We start from the raw sequence: 18,415 nt of genomic DNA, 5'->3' as shown, positions 1-18,415 counted from the left end.
CAGCTGCTCCCTGCTCTCCAAGCAGAGTTTCCAGCACAGGCTGGAGCAGGAAATACCTGGTGGGTTCAGCTTGCAGGGGAAGGAAGGCTGGATTTCCACAGATTTTAGTCACCTAAATCCTGTTCTAAGCACTTTAGGAGAAAAGTTCCATGATAATGGGAGATTCTGGACTCACACCGAGAGACTGGAGATCCAGGAAGGAACATTCCTGCATCCTCAGCACAGGGATCAGAGGGGCTGCTTTGTGTGGCTCCTGGACCAAACCTGCTGGGGTTTGCAGGAGGTGGAACAGGGATCTGTTCCTGTCCCTGACTGGGAGTTTCCCTGTGCAGATGTCCCCGTGGAGAGCCTGAGGCTGCGCTTTGCCCTGCTGCAGTCCCTCAACACCACCCTGGAGACCTTCTTCCTGCCACTGGTGGAGCTGCGCCAGAGCGAGATGTACGGGAACAGCATCGCTGCCCTGCTGCAGGAGGCCAAAGGTCAGCGGGCGCTGACCCCACGGGGCACTGACCCCACGGGGCACTGACCCCACAGGGCACCTCTGAGGGACACTGACCCCACAGGGCACTGACCCCACGGGGCACTGACCCCACGGGGCACCTCCGAGGGGCACTGCCCGCAGGGCACTGACCACAGGGCACTTCTCTCTTGATTTGCTTTTAAAGAACAGGGGGATTATCCTCATGACACCACACCCGCAGAGGAATTTGTTCCACCTTCTGTGTCTGTGGGTCTTTATCCTCTTGGGAGTATCCAGAAATCAAAACTTTGTTAGTTAACTAGCAGGTCAGGTGAAAGGCTCAGGACTTTCCTGTTTGAGTATTTTCTTGATCTTTTCTTGTAGCTAATGCTACAAATGTACCAGAGTATTTTTACAGCCTTCATTAGACACCAAAAAACCCCAAGATTTGGGGCATTACATTGTCCAGTTTTGTTTTATGAAGAAGATGATATACAGAATTCACCAGGGGTGTCAGTATGTGAAAGGAGTTTTCTGTATTGGCCCAGCTGGAAAAAAACCACTCCTGAACCAGTGTGGGGGAGTGAGGAATATTCAGAGATTTCTCTTCACAGAGATATGAGGTATTAAATATATTTTTGGGGCAGTGTCACAGCCCAATTTTTTATCATTTCTTGCCTGTAGCTTTACTGTCAAAACATCTCAGACTCCTGAAAGCTATTTGGCAAAATGTTCCTATTTACAGAGATTGTGGTGGAGTTGCTGGGATCTAATTATAGAACATTGGAATTGTGTTCATCAGTTACTTATTCCAAAAAAACAGGAGGAGCAAATAGATGGGACTTGGAGAAACCTGAGCTATGAAAGGTGTCCCTGGTGGAACTGGATGAGTGGAATCATGGAAACCATTCCATGATACTGTGAAATATTGTTTTAAAAAATTTTAGATTAGCCATGTCTTAGAAGGGGAAAATTTTATTCTGCCGTTGTCCACTGGAGAATTTCAGGGGTAGATTAACTCTGCTGAAATGTGTTTGTTTCTTCAGGTTTAATCTTTTATGACACAAAAGTCACTGTCATGAACAGAGTGCTCAATGCCACCGTCCAAAGAACCGCTGACCACGCAGCCCCAGAAATCACCCTGGACCCCCTGGAGATCGTGGGAGGTACAGCAAGCACCGATCCTTTCCAGCACCTCGGAGCTGCTTTCCCCCAGCTCAGCTGCTCTGCGAGGCTGGGGGTTCACTTTCCCTTTGTGTTGGACAGGGGAGATCCGTTCCTCAGAGAATTCCTACTTCTGCCAGGCTGCCCGGCAGCTGGGCTGCGTCCCCTCGTCCCAGCTCTGCGTCAAACTGGCCAGCGGGGGCGACCCCACCTACGCCTTCAACATCCGCTTCACCGGGGAGGAGGTGCACGGCACCAGTGAGTGCAGGGCAGGGCATGGGGAGACAGGGCACCAGGGAGGGCAGGGCACAGGGACAGGGAGTGCAGGGCGCCAGGGAGTGCAGGGACAGGGACAGGGAGTGCAGGGCGCCAGGGAGTGCAGGACAGGGACAGGGAGTGGGGACAGGGACAGGGCACCAGGGAGAGGGGACAGGGGAGACAGGGCACCAGGGAGTGCACGGCACCAGTGAGTGCAGGGCAGGGACAGGGACAGGGAGTGGGGACAGGGACAGGGCACCAGGGAGAGCAGGGTGGGGCACAGGGAGTGGGGACAGGGAGTGCACGGCACCAGTGAGTGCAGGACAGGGACAGGGAGTGGGGACAGGGACAGGGCACCAGGGAGAGGGGACAGGGAGTAGGGACAGGGATGCCATGGCACCAGGGAGTGCAGGGCACTGGGACAGGGACAGGACACCAGGGGGTGGGAACAGGGGCTTCATGGCACCAGGGAGCTGGGACAGGGGAGACAGGGCACCAGGGAGCTGGGACATGGGGATAGGGCACCAGGGAGAGGGGACAGCGGCTCTATGGTAGCAGGGAATGGGGACAGGGTACCAGTGAGTTTGGACAGGGCTCCATGGCACCAGGGAGTGGGGACAATGGGTCCATGACACCAAGGAGTGGGGACAGGGCTCCATGGCACCAGGGAGACAGAATAGGGGGGTCATGGCACCAGGGAGTGGGGACAGGGACAGCCCAAGTGGCTTCCCCCAGGGACAACTCTTCAGCACAGCTTTCCTCGTGTGGACTTCAAGGAGCAGCATTCCCTTGTGGATGGAAAAGAATGGGATCCCCCTGGATGCTGGCTCTCCCTGGGGTGGTGGTTGCTCAGTGTTTGCACCAGGAGCAGACTGGGTTTAACCGTGGGCTGAGGGGATTTGGCACAGCAGAGCTGTTCCGTGGGGTATTGAGGCAGATCCCAAAGAGCAAAGGGATCCCTGCTCTCCAAACCCACGTGGGCTGTGCTGGCCCTTGGTGGAGATCCATGGGGGAATGTGGAGCCAGAGAGCCCAGAACACACTTCTGACATCCCCAGCTGCTGTCACCTGTCTGAGGTGCAAAGGAAGTGAGTGTACAGCCATCAGCTGAGCCAAGGCTCCTTCTCCCAAGGGGAATTCTTGTCTTCTGAAGGGCTGGGTGCTACTGACAGTGTTTATGAGGAGATAAATGTTGTGGCTGTGGCTCAGCAGCTGTGCTGGAGCCTGGAGCATCACCTCCATTGTTGTAGGACAGCCTCATCCATCTCCTAATCCAGCACCACATCCCATTTGCAGGCCAGCTGGTAGAACAAGTATTCCTGCTGTTCTTGGAGTGCTGGAAAGCAAAGCAGCATTTAGGAATGCAGCAGGAACAAAGGAACGTTTCCATTGTTTTCCCTCTCTCTTTTCCAGGTGGATCTTTCCGTCACTTCCTTTGGCAAGTGTGTAAAGAGCTCCAGAGCTCCTCCCTCTCCCTGCTCCTGCTGTGCCCCAGCTCTGCTGTCAATAAGAACAAGGTGTGAGATCCCAGTGCCAAAAATGAGGGGTTTTTTTCTCTTTTTGAATGCTGGGTTAGAACAGGAGTGGGACACATTGGGTCAGAGGTGCAGAGAGAGGCCTCAGATCCATGAAACCAAGCAGATCCCATATCCTGGGAGAGCTGGGAGTTGGTGATCCCATGGTGCACTCTTGAGTGCAGCAAAAGGGAACAGAATTTGTATTCTGTGGCCTTACTCCAGGAATGTCACCAGAAAGGTCTGTCACCTTGCCAGGAGAATAAGATGCTCCATCCAAGCTGTTTAGTGTCATATTTGGTACAGTAGATGTTCTCTAGAAACAAGATAAAGCTGATGGTCCAAAGAATTCTCTGTAATTCCTTCCTGGGAATATTCTTAGGGCAGGAAACAGTTCAGTTCCCTCAGCTTAAGACTAACTGTGTAGCAAACCTGGCTCTGCAAATCCCGGCTCAGAAACATCCCACAACTGAAAGACTTGGATATCAAACTGATGTAACAAGTTCAGAAAATGCTGTGAGTGTTAATCAACAGCTTGGCAAAATGGGAACCAACCAAAATGGGGTTGATTGGATCAGAAAGTGATAAGATAAGGTGATACCAGTGTGTAAAATACAGGGACTCCTGCTGTGCTGGAGCAGATCCTTTGGTATCCAGCTGAACATTTCCTGAGTGGAGCAGGAAGGATGCACTGGCACGGGCCTGCTCCCAGCCAGCCCCCCAGGCTGTGGGCAGGTGCTCAGTGCTGCCCTGGCTGCTGTTCCCTCCACAGGGCAAGTACATCCTGACCCCCAGCCCCATCACCTACGCCGAGGAGCAGCTGCTCCATTTCTTCGGGCAGCTCCTGGGCATCGCCATCCGAGCCGATGTTCCTCTGCCCCTGGACCTCCTGCCCTCCTTCTGGAAGACCCTGGTGGGAGAGCCCCTGGATCCCGACCTGGATCTGCAGGAAGCTGACATCCTCACCTACAACTACGTCAAAAAGTTTGAAAATGTAGGTCCCTTTTCCCTTTTCCCTCCTTCTCCTCAGGATTCCCCCATGGCACAAATGTGCCTGCCCTGGCTGGTGGCTGCCAGGTGGTTTTTGTGGAAGCAGGGTTGGGAGATGGGTGGATTCTTCGTGGATGCAGGATTTTACATCCTGTTGCCTTGGAGAAGTTTCCCACACTCCCCTGCTGCAGGGCACAGTGGAATTCCGGCTTCTGGAATATTTACTGGAATTGCTAAACCAGAGCAGAACTCCCAAAGCAGGATTTTGCTGTTGGAGTCCCCGTTGTGGGGACACCTGTGAGGAGGCACTGCCATGCAGGTGACCAGGTCCTTGTCCTTGTTCTGTGACAGATCAGTGACGAGACAGAGCTGGAAGCTCTGTGTGCCGAAATCGCCTCCCAGCACCTGGCCATGGAGAGCCCCGACTGCCCCAACAAACCCTGCTGCAAATTCACCTACCTGAGCCTCACTGGGGAGGAGGTGGAGCTGTGTCCCAGGGGCAGGCACATCCCTGTGGGGTAAGGAGCAGCCTTCCAGGCAGGATGTGGCACAGAACATCTCTGGAATTGTTCTCCAAGCACAGCCTCTCCAGAGGTGCTTTTGTAACAAGTTGGAAGGATCTGGGAAAGCTTTGCTTTGTGAGAAGGTGGCAGAACTTGGGATCAGTGGTGCTGTTTGGCTCTGTAAGGGACAGAGGAGCAGGGCTGGTCCCAGCTGTGGGGGCTCCCGGTTGTGAGGGATGGGCAGGTGGGAGGAGAGGAGGAAGTGGAGGACAGCAGAATTATCTGGGAAGCATTGGAATGCCAAGTGTGTGTTGCTGACTCTGGATTGTTCCAGACCAGGATCTCTCCATAAAACCCTTCCCTGTGTAACACAGGTGGGGCTCAAGGGCTCTCCCAGGAGTTCTCCCTCAGCCCAGGTCTCTGCCCCTGCAGGTGGGAGAACAAGGACGTGTACGCGGCCGCCATCCGGAGCCTGCGGATGCGGGAGCTGCAGACCCCGGAGTGCATGACAGCAGTGAGGGCAGGGCTGGGCTCCATCATCCCCCTGCAGCTCCTGACCACACTCACCCCCCTGGAGATGGAGCTGAGGACCTGTGGCCTTCCCTACATCAACCTGGAATTCCTCAAGGTGCTTTGGCCACGCTCCTGTGGGACACAGAGAGGGGGATCCTGCAGGGGAAGGTGGGAGGGGAGAATCTTTAGGTTTTGGTTCCTCAGCCAGGACATCCTTGGGGAGCTGCTTTTCCCCCAGGGAAGTTCATTAAGATTTCACTTGATTCAGGAAATAATTGGGTGGGGTTTGTGCAGAGAGGAGTAAGAGTCTGAACTGGGGAAAATTGCTGAAGGGAGAGAGGTGAGCAGCGGTGGACACGTGTCCCTGTCCCCTCAGGCACACACCATGTACCAGGTGGGACTGATGGAGACCGACCAGCACATCGAGTTCTTCTGGAGCGCCCTGGAGATGTTCACGCAGGAGGAGCTCTGCAAGTTCATCAAGTTTGCCTGCAACCAGGAGAGGATCCCCTTCACCTGCCCCTGCAAGGACGGCGGCCCCGACACCGCCCACGTCCCCCCCTACCCCATGAAAATCGCCCCCCCCGACGGCGCCGCAGGTATGGAACCGAGGGAAGGGAGGGGAAAAGAAGGGGAAAAGGAGCTGCTGCTGCTGCTCCCAGCTCTGTGCCCCCCTTTAATGAACACTGACAAAGGAGGGGCAGGTGGTTATGAGGGGAAATCAGGAGAGAATTGGGGCTTAAATGATGTAAAGCTAAAATTTCACCTAAAACTTGAACTGCATCCAGTGGGGAGTTCCCTGCCCATGGTGGGAGAGTGGAACTGGATGAGCTTTAAGATCCCTTCCAACCCAAACTGTTCTGGGATTCCACCATTAAAACTTTGCCCTGTAGAGTTGCAGAGACACTTTGCTATTTGCCTGAAATTAAACTGCTGGGAAAATACTGGCATGGGGCCTGATGGGAGAATCACAGAAACATTTATGATTCAAAAGCCCCACAAGAGTCAGGGATAGGATTTTGTTCACAGGGAAGAGACGAGGATCTGACTCCATGTTTCAGAATGCTTGATTTATTATTTTATGATATATATTACATTAAAACTATACTAAAAGAATAGAAGAAAGGATTTCATCAGAAGGCTGGCTAAGAATAGAAAAAGAAGGAAATGATAACAAAGGTTTGTGTCTCGGACAGAGAGTCTGAGCCAGCTGGGCTGTGATTGGCCATTAATTGGGAACAACCAACATGGGCCAATCCCAGATGCACCTGTTGCATTGCACAGCAGCAGATAACCATTGGTTACATTTTGTTCCTGAGGCCTCTCAGCTTCTCGGGAGGAAAAATCCTAAGGGCAGGATTTTCCATACAAGAGGTGTGTGACAGTGCTGGGCTGGCTGTAACCCCGGCGGTGGCTGTCGCGCAGGTTCCCCGGACTCGCGGTACATCCGCGTGGAGACGTGCATGTTCATGATCAAGCTGCCCCAGTACTCCTCGCTGGACATCATGCTGGAGAAGCTCCGCTACGCCATCCACTACCGCGAGGATCCGCTCAGCGGCTGAGCACGAGCAGGGAATGCCTGGAGGTGACTCCGTGACTCTGCCCGGTGGAACCCCTTCAGTTCCCATCCAGCACCTCCCCTGGGATCAGCTGGGGGTTAATTTATTTCCTGAACCTTCGTTCCCATTACAGTAATTCCCGGAAGACTTCCATTTTGTATTCGTAGACTTTGTGGTGGACTGGTTCTTTTGCTGCCTTGTTTGTGGAATATTTGTAGGATAGTTTAGTAAAGACCGGTTTGTGTATAATTTAATTTGGGGGAAAAAACCTTTCCACCTGTACATTTCTAATTTTGTAATCCACAATGGTCTCTGCCCCGTGCAAACACCACTGGCAGGGAGGGCATTCCGAGGCCGGGAGCCCTCGCAGGGGAAGGCTCATGGATCGCTCTCCCTGAGGGGTTTTTGAGTACAAAAATGCCAGGTTTGGGTGTGGGGAGGGAATCACTGCATGGGCAGGAGCAGAGCACAGGCAGGATTCGTGGCACTTGCTTGACGTTTGAAGCAGAACTTTGCTGCCAAACTGCTTTTTCCACTTTTCCACCACTTTCCTTGAAATTTTTCTAAACTCTGACCAAGCACATGGGGGCTGCCACAGGGAACTGGGGGTTCAGCTCAACACTTTTGGGAAAATTTCCAATAGAACAGTGAAAGGGTTGTGATTCCATTGGGTTTCTGCCCTAGATGTTCTTGAATGTCTGCTTTGCTTAGCAACAAAATAATTTATTGTAATCAAAATATGAGCAGAACAAAACAGCTTCTCTCCAAAGGGTGTAAGATACCACAGTCCATCCCAAATATGCGGGACTATCCCATTTCCCAATGAGCTCTCAGAACAACCAGGGGGTGCTCAAACACCTGGAACTCGTTTTTGTACTCAAAAATCTTTGATCCAAGAGCAAATTATCCTAAAAACCTCTGGCACCTGGTGGGAGGACGAAGCTCCTGTTGTGTGTGGAAAGCTGGGAGGCAGCTGCAGAGCAGAACAACTCCACGTTTCACTGGTGTTCTGTGGACTGTTCTGGATGGTTCAGAGCAGCCCCTCCACAGGTGTCTCATCCCTCAGCAGGATTTCTGGGCCACTCCAGCTCTGCTGATCCCTGGGATCCTGAGTTCTGAGGAAGAGACCATCCCGGAATCCGTCGGTGCTGTCCGTGAGCAGCCGAGTGCCGGCGCGGAGCCGCCCGGGAGGCCCCGGCTGAGGTGACCAAACCTCCAGCTCGGTGTCCCCTGGCTCCAGAACTGCTCCTGGGAATCCCAAATGTATTTATTGTACATTATTGTGAATAGTGGGAACGCTGAGTGCGTGGGATGTGGGAGAGGCGGTGTGAGTTGGGGATGGGTGTCCTTGTTCTTCCGTGCGCGAGTGGCAATGGCAATGGGAATGTGTGTGCAGCACTCGTAGTCGTCGGCATCCGGAGTCTCCCAAGCCCGTGGTTAGGAAGCTGTTACCCTCCCAATGCATATTGCCCTGTCCAGGGAACAGATCCATGTAGGAAGAATATTTACTCTTGAATCTCGTCCATTTCCTGGTAGAAGCGTTTATGTAGCTCAGAAACCACTCGGAGCAAGCGGGAACACCTGGAGTTTACAAAGACCAAGGGAAAAGGAAGCCGAAGGGGGGGCTCGGAGCCCGTTTGTTCCCAGACAGGAAAGGTGGGGAGCACTGGCTGGATTCCATGGCAGAGCTGTGGCCCCGGGCTGGGCTCTCTCTGGCCTTTCCTGGGGTCCAATCCTGAAATGCTGAGGGGCCATCCCGGAGGGCTCCGTGTGCCAGCGGTTCCCGAGGCTCCAGTTCCAGCTGTGAGTAAGAAGCTGCTGCTGCTGCTGCTGCTGCTGTGTTTGTGCTCCTTGGGAAGCACATCCGAGTGGAGCACACTGCACCCGGCCCCGGGCGTGTGCTGGAACGTTACTTGATCCGTATTTATTACAGTTAATTATTTATGATTACAAATAACGAACTTCTCGTCGTTTGCACCTGGGGGTGTAAATGAAGCTTCTTCTACAGGACAAATGTCGCACCAATAACCAACTTCCATCGACTTTGGTTTGTTCTGGAGAACAGGATGAGCCCCACAAGAGGAATTGTGGGAGTTTTTTGGCTTTTTTTTTTTTTTTTTTAAATTCCATGCTCCTGGGAAGGAAGTGCTGCAGCACCTCAGCTGTGGCTCAAATGGCCTTTTAATTAAAGCTTTTCTAATCATCCTTAATTCCTCGTGCTTTAAATGAACTTGACATTGTCTGTACTAGGCTTGTTTGTCGAAGCAAAGATTGGTTTGTGATGATTATTATTATTTTTTTTAATATATATTCATTCAGAATGTAAAATTATACTAAACAATGGAAAAACTCTGGAGCTGGGTATTAGTTCTAGCTTGGTGTGTGTCCATCTCGGTTCCATACACGGCATTAACCTGTAAGTGCTCTTGGCCATCGAGTGTACACCTGCATAAAGGAGATTCTTAACATCCCTGGAGGTGTTTGTGTCCTTCTGTGGGGAGCAGGGACTGGGATCTGCTGCTGGAGCTGCCTGAGGCAGAGCAGGAGAGGGGGAGAAAGGGAGCTGCAGCTGCTCTCTTGGAATCCCACGTCTCTGGGTTCTCTGTGTGTGCTTGGGACAGGATGGATGTCAGGATTTTGCACCAAAGGGAAGCAGGGCCACTGCTGCGGTTGTTCCTCTGGGATATTCCTTGTGCCTGGGGCACAGCACAGGCTCTGCCACCTCAGTCATTAATTATTTGCCATGTTTAATGATCCCTGACCCACAGCATCCCATTATCCATCCCAAACCTCAGGGACCAGCTCCCATTCCCTGATCTTCTCACAGCCCTTCTCCCCAGGAATGGGAAGAGCAGAGGTTTGGTGTGCCCCTGTTTTTTTAAATACTTTTATTCTTCTTTTCTTGTCTAAATAAGCACATTTGGTGGGAGCATCTGTAAAATGTCTTTATTTGAGGAGGAAGTTCCCTTCAGCCTTCACTGGATGGAGCTGGCACCTGAGGCAAGGCCTGGGTGCTGACCCTGCCCCAGGGGTGGCCAGTGAGCCCTGCCAGTGCCATCTGCTGCACCTCCTCAATGAGGCTGATGCCCACGGGTCTTATCCAGGCTCTGCTCCACTTCCCCAAGTCCCAGGGATTCCAACAGTAACAGAAGCCAGGGAATAACAGCAGGACTGGATCCTCAGCAGGGGCTGTGGTCCCGTGTCACCCCAGGGGACAGATGGCACTGCACAACGGTTTGGGACAGCCTCAGAGAAATTTTATTCCCAGAAAATTAAAAAGCTTTAAACTTGAAAATGCAGCACTGAGAAGCCTTGGAGCCCCAACCCTCAAACCTGCTCTGCATGGGACAGGGCTGGAGCACTGACTGCTCCCTGCTGGTGTCACCAGCTGTCACTGAGCATTCCAGGGCAGGACGCACCCAGAGCTCGGGGTGACACAAATCCCAGCCCAGGATGGCACAAGGAGCCCACACAGACACAGAACTCAGGTGGTGCCCAAGGTAAGACTCAATTTGATGCCTTGGGGGTGGTGCTCGAGGTGATCAAAGACATAAAAACCTGAAGTTTGCTCTCACAGATTAAAAATAGAGATTTAGAAAATGGTCACTGCCTAAAAATTGAAGCTGAGTGTCAGAATTTGCTTGCAGGAGTCTGGCAGAGCCCAGGGGCAGGGCCGGGTGCTCCATGTTCTCACAGGCACTGGCTCACTCCTCTGGCTGTCCAGCTGCTGGGCTCTGGCCTTTTGCCTTATGGCAGGGGGAAAAGAAAAATGCTGTTTGCAAATATGACTTAATAAGGGAGGGCTGTAAAAAGCAGCTCCTTGTCCTGGCAAAAGCACCAGGAGCTGCCCCTGCAGCCTCACCTTGGAGCTCCGGCGCCGGAGGCCGCTGCGCCCGTCCGACAGCCCCAGGCTCCCTCCTCCTCCTGCGGCACCAGAGCTGTGGGACAGGGACAGGGACACCTTCAGAGGAGGCAAAGCCACCGAGCTGGATAAACACAGGACAGCACAGCAGGGAGACAGGGAGAGGCCCTTGGGTCTCCTCTGACCCTGGCCCAGATGTTTCAGAGCAGAAGCAGCTCCTGTTCAGAGCCCAGGTGAGAGCAGAGCATTCCCATGGGACAGTAATGAGACTTTAACCTACATTTGATCCCAGTGACCAGTGGGTCTGTTCTCTTTTGAGGTAAAAACCTAAATTTGTTGTCTGAAACTCAGATAAGCACCAGCCAAAATCAACTGGGTGAATCTGAAAGCTTTGGAAAACCCTTTCAGCCACAGGCAAAGCCAAAGGGACCCAGATTTGCAGCATAAGAAGGGGAATGGAGCAGAAGGAAAGGCATTACCTTGGCTGGGCTGGAGAAGCTCTGGAGGAGCTGGAAGTGAATGTCTCTGCCTGGAAGTGCTGAGCAGCTCTTGCCCGGGGTGCTGTCCCAGCTGCAGAGTCACCTCTGTCCTTGCGTGTCCCCTCAGTGCCACTGCCCTTCCCGGGCTTGCCCGGAGCGTCACCGGCTCTCCCTGGAGGGGACAGCGCCGCGTCCCCAGCCTTGGCCACCCCCGTCCTCAGCCTGGGCCCTGCAGCAGGGAACAGCCCCAGCTTCCCAGAGCCCTCTGCGTGCCAAGGAGAAACATCTCCTGCAGGGACAGGACACGGAGCTGAACAGGAACAGAACTGCAGCATCAGGAACAACCCCAGTGTCCACCCCAGGACCCCCAAGGACAGAACTGCAGTGATTTAATCCTCCCTCCCTGAGCGCAGCCCCAGAGCAGAGGATGAAGATTTCTGAGAGAGAACAGGGTAACAGCATCTCCCAGGGAGCTCAGGGGAGCTCAGGCTGTGCCCTGCCCACACCTTGGTGCCGGATCCGTCGCCGAGCCGGCTCTGGTGATTCCCGTCTGTCCCCGCGGGGCTGGGCTGGCAGCTCCTGAGCTGCAATGTCACCAATGTCACCCGTGGGGCTGGCAGGGCGCAGGTCACAGTGGTGCTGCACAGAACACACAGTGCTGGTCAAGTGAAGCCCACTCAGGTGGAAATCCCTGGGAAAACACTGCAGAGCAGCAGCACTTGGGGATGTTAAGAGGGAATAGTGGAGTCCCAGAATGGTTTAGAGATCTTAAAGCTCATCCAGTTCCATCCCTGTGCCAGGCTGCACTGGGCTTGGAGCACCCTGGGTCACTGGAAGGTGGCCCTGCCCATGGCACGGGGTGGGATGGGATGGGCTTCAACATCCCTTCCACCCCAAGCCATTCTGGCATTCTGTGATAAGCTCTGAAGTTTGATCAGATCTCATTCCCAGAACAGATTTTGCTGTCCCCCAGGACAGGAGAGGCCCAGAACAACCAACCCAACCCCAGCCTCAGCAGCTTGCTGGGACCAGGGATGTGAATGAACCATGACACAGAGAATGGTGAGCTCAGCATTCTCCCATCTTGCCTGTGGCAGCAGCACATTCCAGAGGACTCTTCCCTGGGCACGCCACTCCCAGGGCTGGAGTTTGTTCTCTCCTTCCCCTCCCATCCAGTTTTACCCTTGTGCTCCTCTCTCCCCTCAGCTGACTCATCCAGGGTTCAACTTCATTTTGTGTGATTCTGATTGTGCAACTTCAGGCCCTTTTGTTTAGTTTCATTACAAGAGCTTTCACATTAATCCAGCACTTTTCAGGAGGAGCCTCAGTGCAGCACAACCCTTCACATGAATCCCAGAGCTTTGTGTGGGAAAACCTGAGCCAGGGGCAGCTCCCTGAATTCCTGGAATGTGCCACAAGAGCCCCTGGGACTGGGCCCATCCTGGAACAAGAGCCTGTCCTGTCCAGTACCTGGTGATGAAAGAGAATCTCCTCTTCCAGCTGGATGCCACAGAATTCACATGGAATCATGATGTCTCCTTCTGCCTGGCCAGCCTGGGGCTGGGATGAGGGGACACTCCTGTGGCTGTTGGAGCCCTCAGCCTGCAGACCACTGTATTCCCATGGATTTGGAGAGGAACTTCTCTTACTGAACGAGGCAAAGGCACTTGCTGGGTTACACCCTGTCTGTTACACAAACAACAGGGAAAAATCACCTTTCCTGATGAGCCAGGTGGGCACTGAAAACCACTTTCCTTGGCACAGACCCAGAGTTCTCCCAGTGTCACCCACACCCTTCCACACCCTGCTCAGTGACAGCCACACAAAAGTCATCACTGCAAACCCCGAGACAAAAGGAAATCTCAAACCTGGTGTAGGATCAGATCTTCAGCAGGACACAGCTCCTCACAGAACTCGCAGGGCAACATGATCATGTCCTTGTCTGCAGGAGAAGCAGGGATTGCATCCTCTGTGAGCCTGGTGAAAGCTCCTGCTGCATCATGGAACCCTGTGCTCCTCTCAGAACGAGCTGCACTCCAGGTTTCCTCCAGATCCTCCTTCCCACCATTTTTACTTCCACAAGAACCTTTTTCCCCACCTGGGCTCCCACCATACACCAAGGTCAGAGACCCACTAATTTAATAACCTTTGATTTCTTCACTTGCTGCTTTGCTTTAGGAGTCTCAAAATGACTGATTTTCACCTTTTAAAATACTGAGGTAATCTTTAACATTCCCAATCCAAATTTTCCTTTTCCCCTCCCCTCCAATTTAAGGATAAACCCCCCCACAACAGTGTTTATACCTATTTTGCTGTGGTTTGATGTGCTAAAGGAGCCTGGAGAGTCACAGGAGAAGATGCTGGGCAGGTCTGTTCCACCAAGGTGGGCAGATTGTCCAGGCTCTTTGGTGTAGTCGTATTCCCAGAAATCCCTGGGAATGTCAGCTGCAGTGTTGTGCTGAGGGTTATTCTCACTTTGCAGGCTGAGAGCCAACACATAGTCCAGGTCAGCATTCCAGTCTTCAGCAAGCTGGGAATGAAGGAGTTCAGGTCTCTGTAGCTCATCCCCTTCAAAACACAAACATTGTCAATCTGGGAGAACACCAAACCTGCCACCAGCAGCTCTCTCTGCACATCAGACTCAGCCCCAGGGTTTCTCCTGGAGTTCAGCATCTCAAAGCCAAGGGCACCTCTAAGAAAGCCAGGAGGATGGAGAAAAATCATAGCCCAAATTACAGGGAGCAAACAACTCCAGTTTCATTTTTAAGCCAGGTACTTTGAGACAAAAAAAAATGAAGCAAGTGGGCTTTTATCCAAGGCACCTCAGCACTCCTGGCTTACACCTCATTCTGTGGGTAAACATTCCCCCTTGGTGCCTCTGGAGCATTCACTATCCTGCATTTCCACAGAAAAGAATCACAAAACCTCACACCTGGACCAGCTACCAAATGAGCAGCCAGTTCTTCCTTCCTGTCTACTTTTTCTCACTTTTGGTTTCTTTGTGCTGTTCCTATGAACGCCCTTAAGGTTCCTGTCCTCTGGGGGTCCTGTCCCTAAGGTTCTGTCTTTAGGGGTTCTGTCCCTTAAGATTCTGTCCTTAGGGGTTCTGGTCCCTTTAGATTCTGTCCCTTAAGATTCTGTCTCTAGGGGTTCTGTGTCTCTGTCTTTAGGGGTTCTGCCCCTCAAGATTCTGTTTTTAGGGGTTCTGGTCCCTTAAGATTCTGAGGTTCTGTCCCTTAAGATTCTGTCCTTAGGGGTTCTGCCCCTCCAGATTCTGTCCCTTAAGATTCTGCCTTTAGGGGTTCTGTCCCTAAGGTTCTGTGTCTTTTAAGATTCTATCTTTAGGACTTTTGTCTTTAAAGGTTCTGCCCCTTAAGATTCTGTCCTTAGGGGCTCTGTCCCTTAAGAGTCTGTCTTTAGGAGTTCTGTTCCTGCAGTTTTGTCCTTTAAGATTCTATCTTTAGGGGTTTTGTCTTTAGGGGTTCTGTCCCTGCAGCTGTGTCCCTTAAGGGGCTCTGTCCCTGCAGTTGTGTCCCTTACGGGGCTCTGTCCCTGCAGTTGTGTCCCACAGCTCCCCTAAATCTCTTTTCCCCGCTCTGGCTCCTCCCCAGCCCATCCCCGGTCCCGGCTCCCCGTGGCTCCACCCTCACTCGGGGCCGCCGGCGCGGCGGTGGCGCCGTCCTTGGCCGCCCTCTGCGGTGTGTCCGGTGTCCCCGGTGTCCCCGGTGTCCCCGGTGTGTCCGGTGTCCCGCAGACCCGCGGGTGCTCCGGCAGCTCCCTGAGCAGGACGTGGCGGCCGCAGCGCCCGCAGGGCTCGGTCCTGGCCCCGCAGTAGAGCTCGTGCTCCTGGAGCTTGTTGAAGGCCAGCTGGATGTCACAGAACTGGCACAGCACGGGCCGCAGGGGACACGAGGACGCCTGGAAAACACAGGGGGTAACTCGTCCCACAGGGACACGGGGATTCCTCAGCTTTGGAGAGCTCTGCTGTGTCCTCAGCCACACCCAAAGGAACAACCTGGGGTAAACTACAACGTGGGAATGTGTTGGAGGCACAAACTCAGCAGCTGAAGCTCTTCAGGTGCTCAGGATATGATTTTAAACCTGCCAGGGTCACGTGGAGCTTTCTGGATTTTGCTTTTCCCCTCCCCTCCAATTTAAGGATAAACCCCACCACAAGAGTGTTTATTCCTATTTTGCTGTGGTTTGATGTGCTAAAGGGGCCTGGAGAGCCACAGGAGAAGATGCTGGGCAGCTCTGTTCCACCAAGGTGTGCAGATTGTCCAGGCCCTTTGGAGTTTTAGATACAACCCCAAATCCAGCTGTATTCCACAGCACAGCTAAAATCCACACTGGTTTTTAGGGAACAGACTGACACCTCATTTACTGCTCAGCAAGAACTGCTTGGACATGTTCCTTACCCCACACTGAACCCACTTAAAAAGGGGTTAAAAACAGATAAAATATGTGATATTTGCAGATGTTGCACCAAGGAACAACCTGCACTAATAAAACACCATCGTTTGCTTTATAATCCAAAAGCACCACACACACACACACAGAGAGGCAGGATTAGCTACTCCCAGGGTTTAGAACTGCACAGATTTCCAAAGAAAATCCTTTTTCCCTCAGCAATCAGCAGGCTGAGGTGGCAGTTCCAGAGTTGTCTCTAGAGGAGCCCACAGCAAGGGAAGGGATGACATTTATAACAAGATTGTCTGTGACAGCAGCCAACTGGATTCAGAACTCAGAAAATCCCACTCTGGCCTATTTTAGTTTATTTTACAGGCTATTTTTAAAGTCTGTTTGGACAGATTGAGTTATTAAAAGTCTCATAATGGCTCCAGCAGAAACATGAAACAGGAAAGGAATGAAAGAAGTCAAGTCAATCATACTTTAAATAGCTATTTTTCAACTGACAAGGACAAAAAAAAAATCACCAATTATCACAGATAGCCCTTTGATATGAAGCCCTGAGTGGCTCCAGGACTTTAGGGCAGTTTCCAATCCCTTCTCCCAGAGGGTGTGAGTTTAGGAAGCATCACTCCATAAAGGATGCACAAGCCCCAGGCTGGAATCCAGAAAAGCTCTGGAACCAGTGAAACACCAGAGCATCCCCCAAGGGTTCAATAATATCAAACCCACCAACCTCATGATCCTTCAGGAGGCTGCTCTCCATCTTCATCCTACACTTGCAGGTGACCTACAGGCAAAGGGACCTCATCAGATGAATGCCCACAGGAATGAGCAGCTCCAGAGCAGAGGAGTCTCTCACCTGCACGTGTTCAGACTCAATGTGGTTCTTCATCTCAGACTTTGGGATGGAGTCGCTGCAGTAGGGGCATATTTCAATATTTCTTCTACAGTGGATTTCATGGATGATGAAATTGACTGCAGGAATATCCTTTTTGCTGTGAGAAAGTCGCTGAGGTTACTGGGCAGAAACTCACTGACAACAAATCCAAGCAGTTGTTCACAACAGAAAGATAATGCTAAGAAAGATTTCAATGAGCTCATGGTTTAAAGTGAGTAGAGAAAGGCCCAGCCAGGCCTCAAGGTTCCAGCACAGGTGGATATTAATGTATTTAACATGCAAAAGTCACATTGTATTCAGATAAAATCCAGGTGGATTTATTTCCTTCTGTGAAAGGGAAATCTTGCAGCACAAACAAGTTATCGGCAGGGATCAAGTTAATAAATTAGTCTGAGAAGATAAAAGTTTCTTCCTGAAAATAACTTGGCTCTTGAGAAGTCAAACAATGCTTTGGAAAGCAGTCAAACTTTTTTTATACCTGACAGATCCTGTTCCAGGCTAATGGAACCATGGAGTGGTTTGGGTTGGAAGGGGCACCCTCCACAGACCAGGCAGCTCAGGGCGCCAGCAATAACAACACTGCTCTGCACCCCAAAATTCCCCAGCTCACCTCACTTTTACCCCAAAATTCCCCAATTTGCCTCATTTCTAAGATGCTTGTTTTCCGTCCTGAAACCAAAGACAAAAGGACCAAAAGGCTCTGAGGCACCTGGAGCTCAGTCCTTCCTCCTGCCTCAACCAGGCAGCATCATTTCTGCATGGATCATCCCCTTTCCAAGAAATCCACCTTGAAAACACCTACGTTAATTTCATACCCTTGTGTTTGCTAAACCCACAGCTGTTCTCTGCCCTGCCAGATCCCAGGCACCCAAAAGCCTGGCAAAGCAACAAAGTCCAACAGCATCGACTGGACTGCACAGACCAAACAAACCAGGCTGATGTTGCAAGAAATTGTCTGGATTCTGATGTCTCTTGGGGAAAAACAACTACAGAAAAAGTTAATTTCTTTAGCTGCTTGAATTCGAGCCACAATTTGTGAGGTGATTCCTTATCAGCCACTGGGCTCTCTGCAGAGAGGTGTAATCAAAGAAAAACTTCCACAACAACCCTGCCTACTGATCTATCCTCGTATTTCTGCTCCCGAGCCACAGAACTGCTGAAGGAAAACTCGGAATCGTGTCTTTTGTGCGGGTCTCACTGAAAAGCGAGCCTGGATTTCCACCCGAACGTTTCGGTTTCTATTTCGTTCCCTATTAAGTCAGAAAGGAAATGCGACGCCCAAACGCTCAGGAAAGGCCCCACGGCCGTCTCCGCTATTTCAGCGCGCTCCGAGGAGCTGTACCCCGGCCAGCCCACACCGACCCCCGGCCCCGGGCTGGCCCTCACCGACCCCCGGCCCTCACCGACCCCGGCCCTTACCCACCCCGGCCCCGGGCTGGCGCTCACCGACCCCGGCCCCGGGCTGGCCCTCACCGAACCCCGGCTGGACCCCGGCCCTCACGGACCCCGGCCCGGCCTTACCAGTTGCCGCAGAGCCGGGACTCGGCCGCGGGCACGTCGGCGATGGCCATGGCTCCGTGCGGTGCCCACTCCCCTCACAGCCCCGGGCACCGGGCCCGGCCGCTGCCGCCTCTGCTGCGAGGGACCGGGACCGGCGAAAGCGAAAGCGCGGCCCTACGGGGACCGCTCGGGAGTGCCGGTCCCGAGTCCGCCGGCCTGCTGAGGGTCGGTTGAGGGTGCCGGTGTCGGGTGCCGATTTCTGGTGCCGATCTCTGGTGCCGATCACCGGTGACCCGGCCCGAG

At 52.7% G+C, this 18,415-nt stretch overlaps 2 protein-coding genes across 7 annotated transcripts in view; one reads left to right on the top strand and one right to left on the bottom strand.

Moving 5' to 3' along the window:
• HECTD4 (HECT domain E3 ubiquitin protein ligase 4) overlaps positions 1-9,431 on the top strand; it is a 69,353-nt gene extending 59,922 nt beyond the window's left edge. For all 4 annotated transcript variants that reach the window (XM_054646074.2, XM_077187751.1, XM_054646073.2 and 1 more), the window contains exons 68-76: positions 333-479; positions 1,507-1,626; positions 1,727-1,882; positions 3,295-3,398; positions 4,168-4,389; positions 4,737-4,903; positions 5,321-5,516; positions 5,778-6,000; positions 6,827-9,431. In XM_054646074.2, coding sequence (XP_054502049.2) covers positions 333-479; positions 1,507-1,626; positions 1,727-1,882; positions 3,295-3,398; positions 4,168-4,389; positions 4,737-4,903; positions 5,321-5,516; positions 5,778-6,000; positions 6,827-6,963 — 1,472 coding nt within the window. In that variant the 3' untranslated portion in view covers positions 6,964-9,431. The remainder of the gene's footprint in view (positions 1-332; positions 480-1,506; positions 1,627-1,726; positions 1,883-3,294; positions 3,399-4,167; positions 4,390-4,736; positions 4,904-5,320; positions 5,517-5,777; positions 6,001-6,826) is intronic.
• On the bottom strand, positions 6,451-18,273 carry TRAFD1 (TRAF-type zinc finger domain containing 1). 3 transcript variants are annotated; one of them, XM_054646070.2, is made up of 11 exons: positions 18,134-18,273; positions 16,574-16,709; positions 16,448-16,501; positions 14,946-15,219; positions 13,606-13,869; positions 13,170-13,243; positions 12,772-12,987; positions 11,808-11,940; positions 11,302-11,590; positions 10,823-10,898; positions 10,196-10,706 (listed from the first exon to the last, which is right to left on the bottom strand). In XM_054646070.2, the coding sequence occupies exons 1-11, from the start codon at positions 18,181-18,183 to the stop codon at positions 10,665-10,667; spliced, it is 1,608 nt and encodes a 535-aa protein (XP_054502045.2). In that variant the 5' UTR covers positions 18,184-18,273; the 3' UTR covers positions 10,196-10,664. The 3 variants fall into 3 exon arrangements, with proteins under 3 accessions (XP_077043867.1, XP_054502045.2, XP_054502046.2); XM_054646071.2 differs by having other exon boundaries at positions 14,952-15,219; XM_077187752.1 differs by lacking the exons at positions 10,196-10,706; positions 10,823-10,898 and adding an exon at positions 6,451-10,184.
• Between the last annotated feature and the right edge of the window lie 142 nt (positions 18,274-18,415).

Source organism: Agelaius phoeniceus, chromosome 18 (assembly GCF_051311805.1).
Source record: "Agelaius phoeniceus isolate bAgePho1 chromosome 18, bAgePho1.hap1, whole genome shotgun sequence".
Taxonomy (NCBI): Eukaryota; Metazoa; Chordata; class Aves; order Passeriformes; family Icteridae; genus Agelaius; species Agelaius phoeniceus.
The sequence above is the reverse complement of the archived record's forward strand: the minus strand, read 5'-3'. Positions and strand labels throughout refer to the sequence as shown.

What these genes read in the sequence shown, in the direction of transcription:
- TRAFD1 (XM_054646070.2), bottom strand. Translation starts at nt 18,183, where the DNA reads ATGGCCATCGCCGACGTGCCCGCGGCCGAGTCCCGGCTCTGCGGCAAC. An exon ending in TCCCGGCTCTGCGGCAACTG is followed by an intron (nt 16,710 to 18,133) that starts GTAAGGCCGGGC and finishes ACTTTCTCACAG; the next exon opens with CAAAAAGGATATTCCTGCAG. An exon ending in TCCGGCGCCGGAGCTCCAAG is followed by an intron (nt 10,707 to 10,822) that starts GTGAGGCTGCAG and finishes CCCTGCCATAAG; the next exon opens with GCAAAAGGCCAGAGCCCAGC.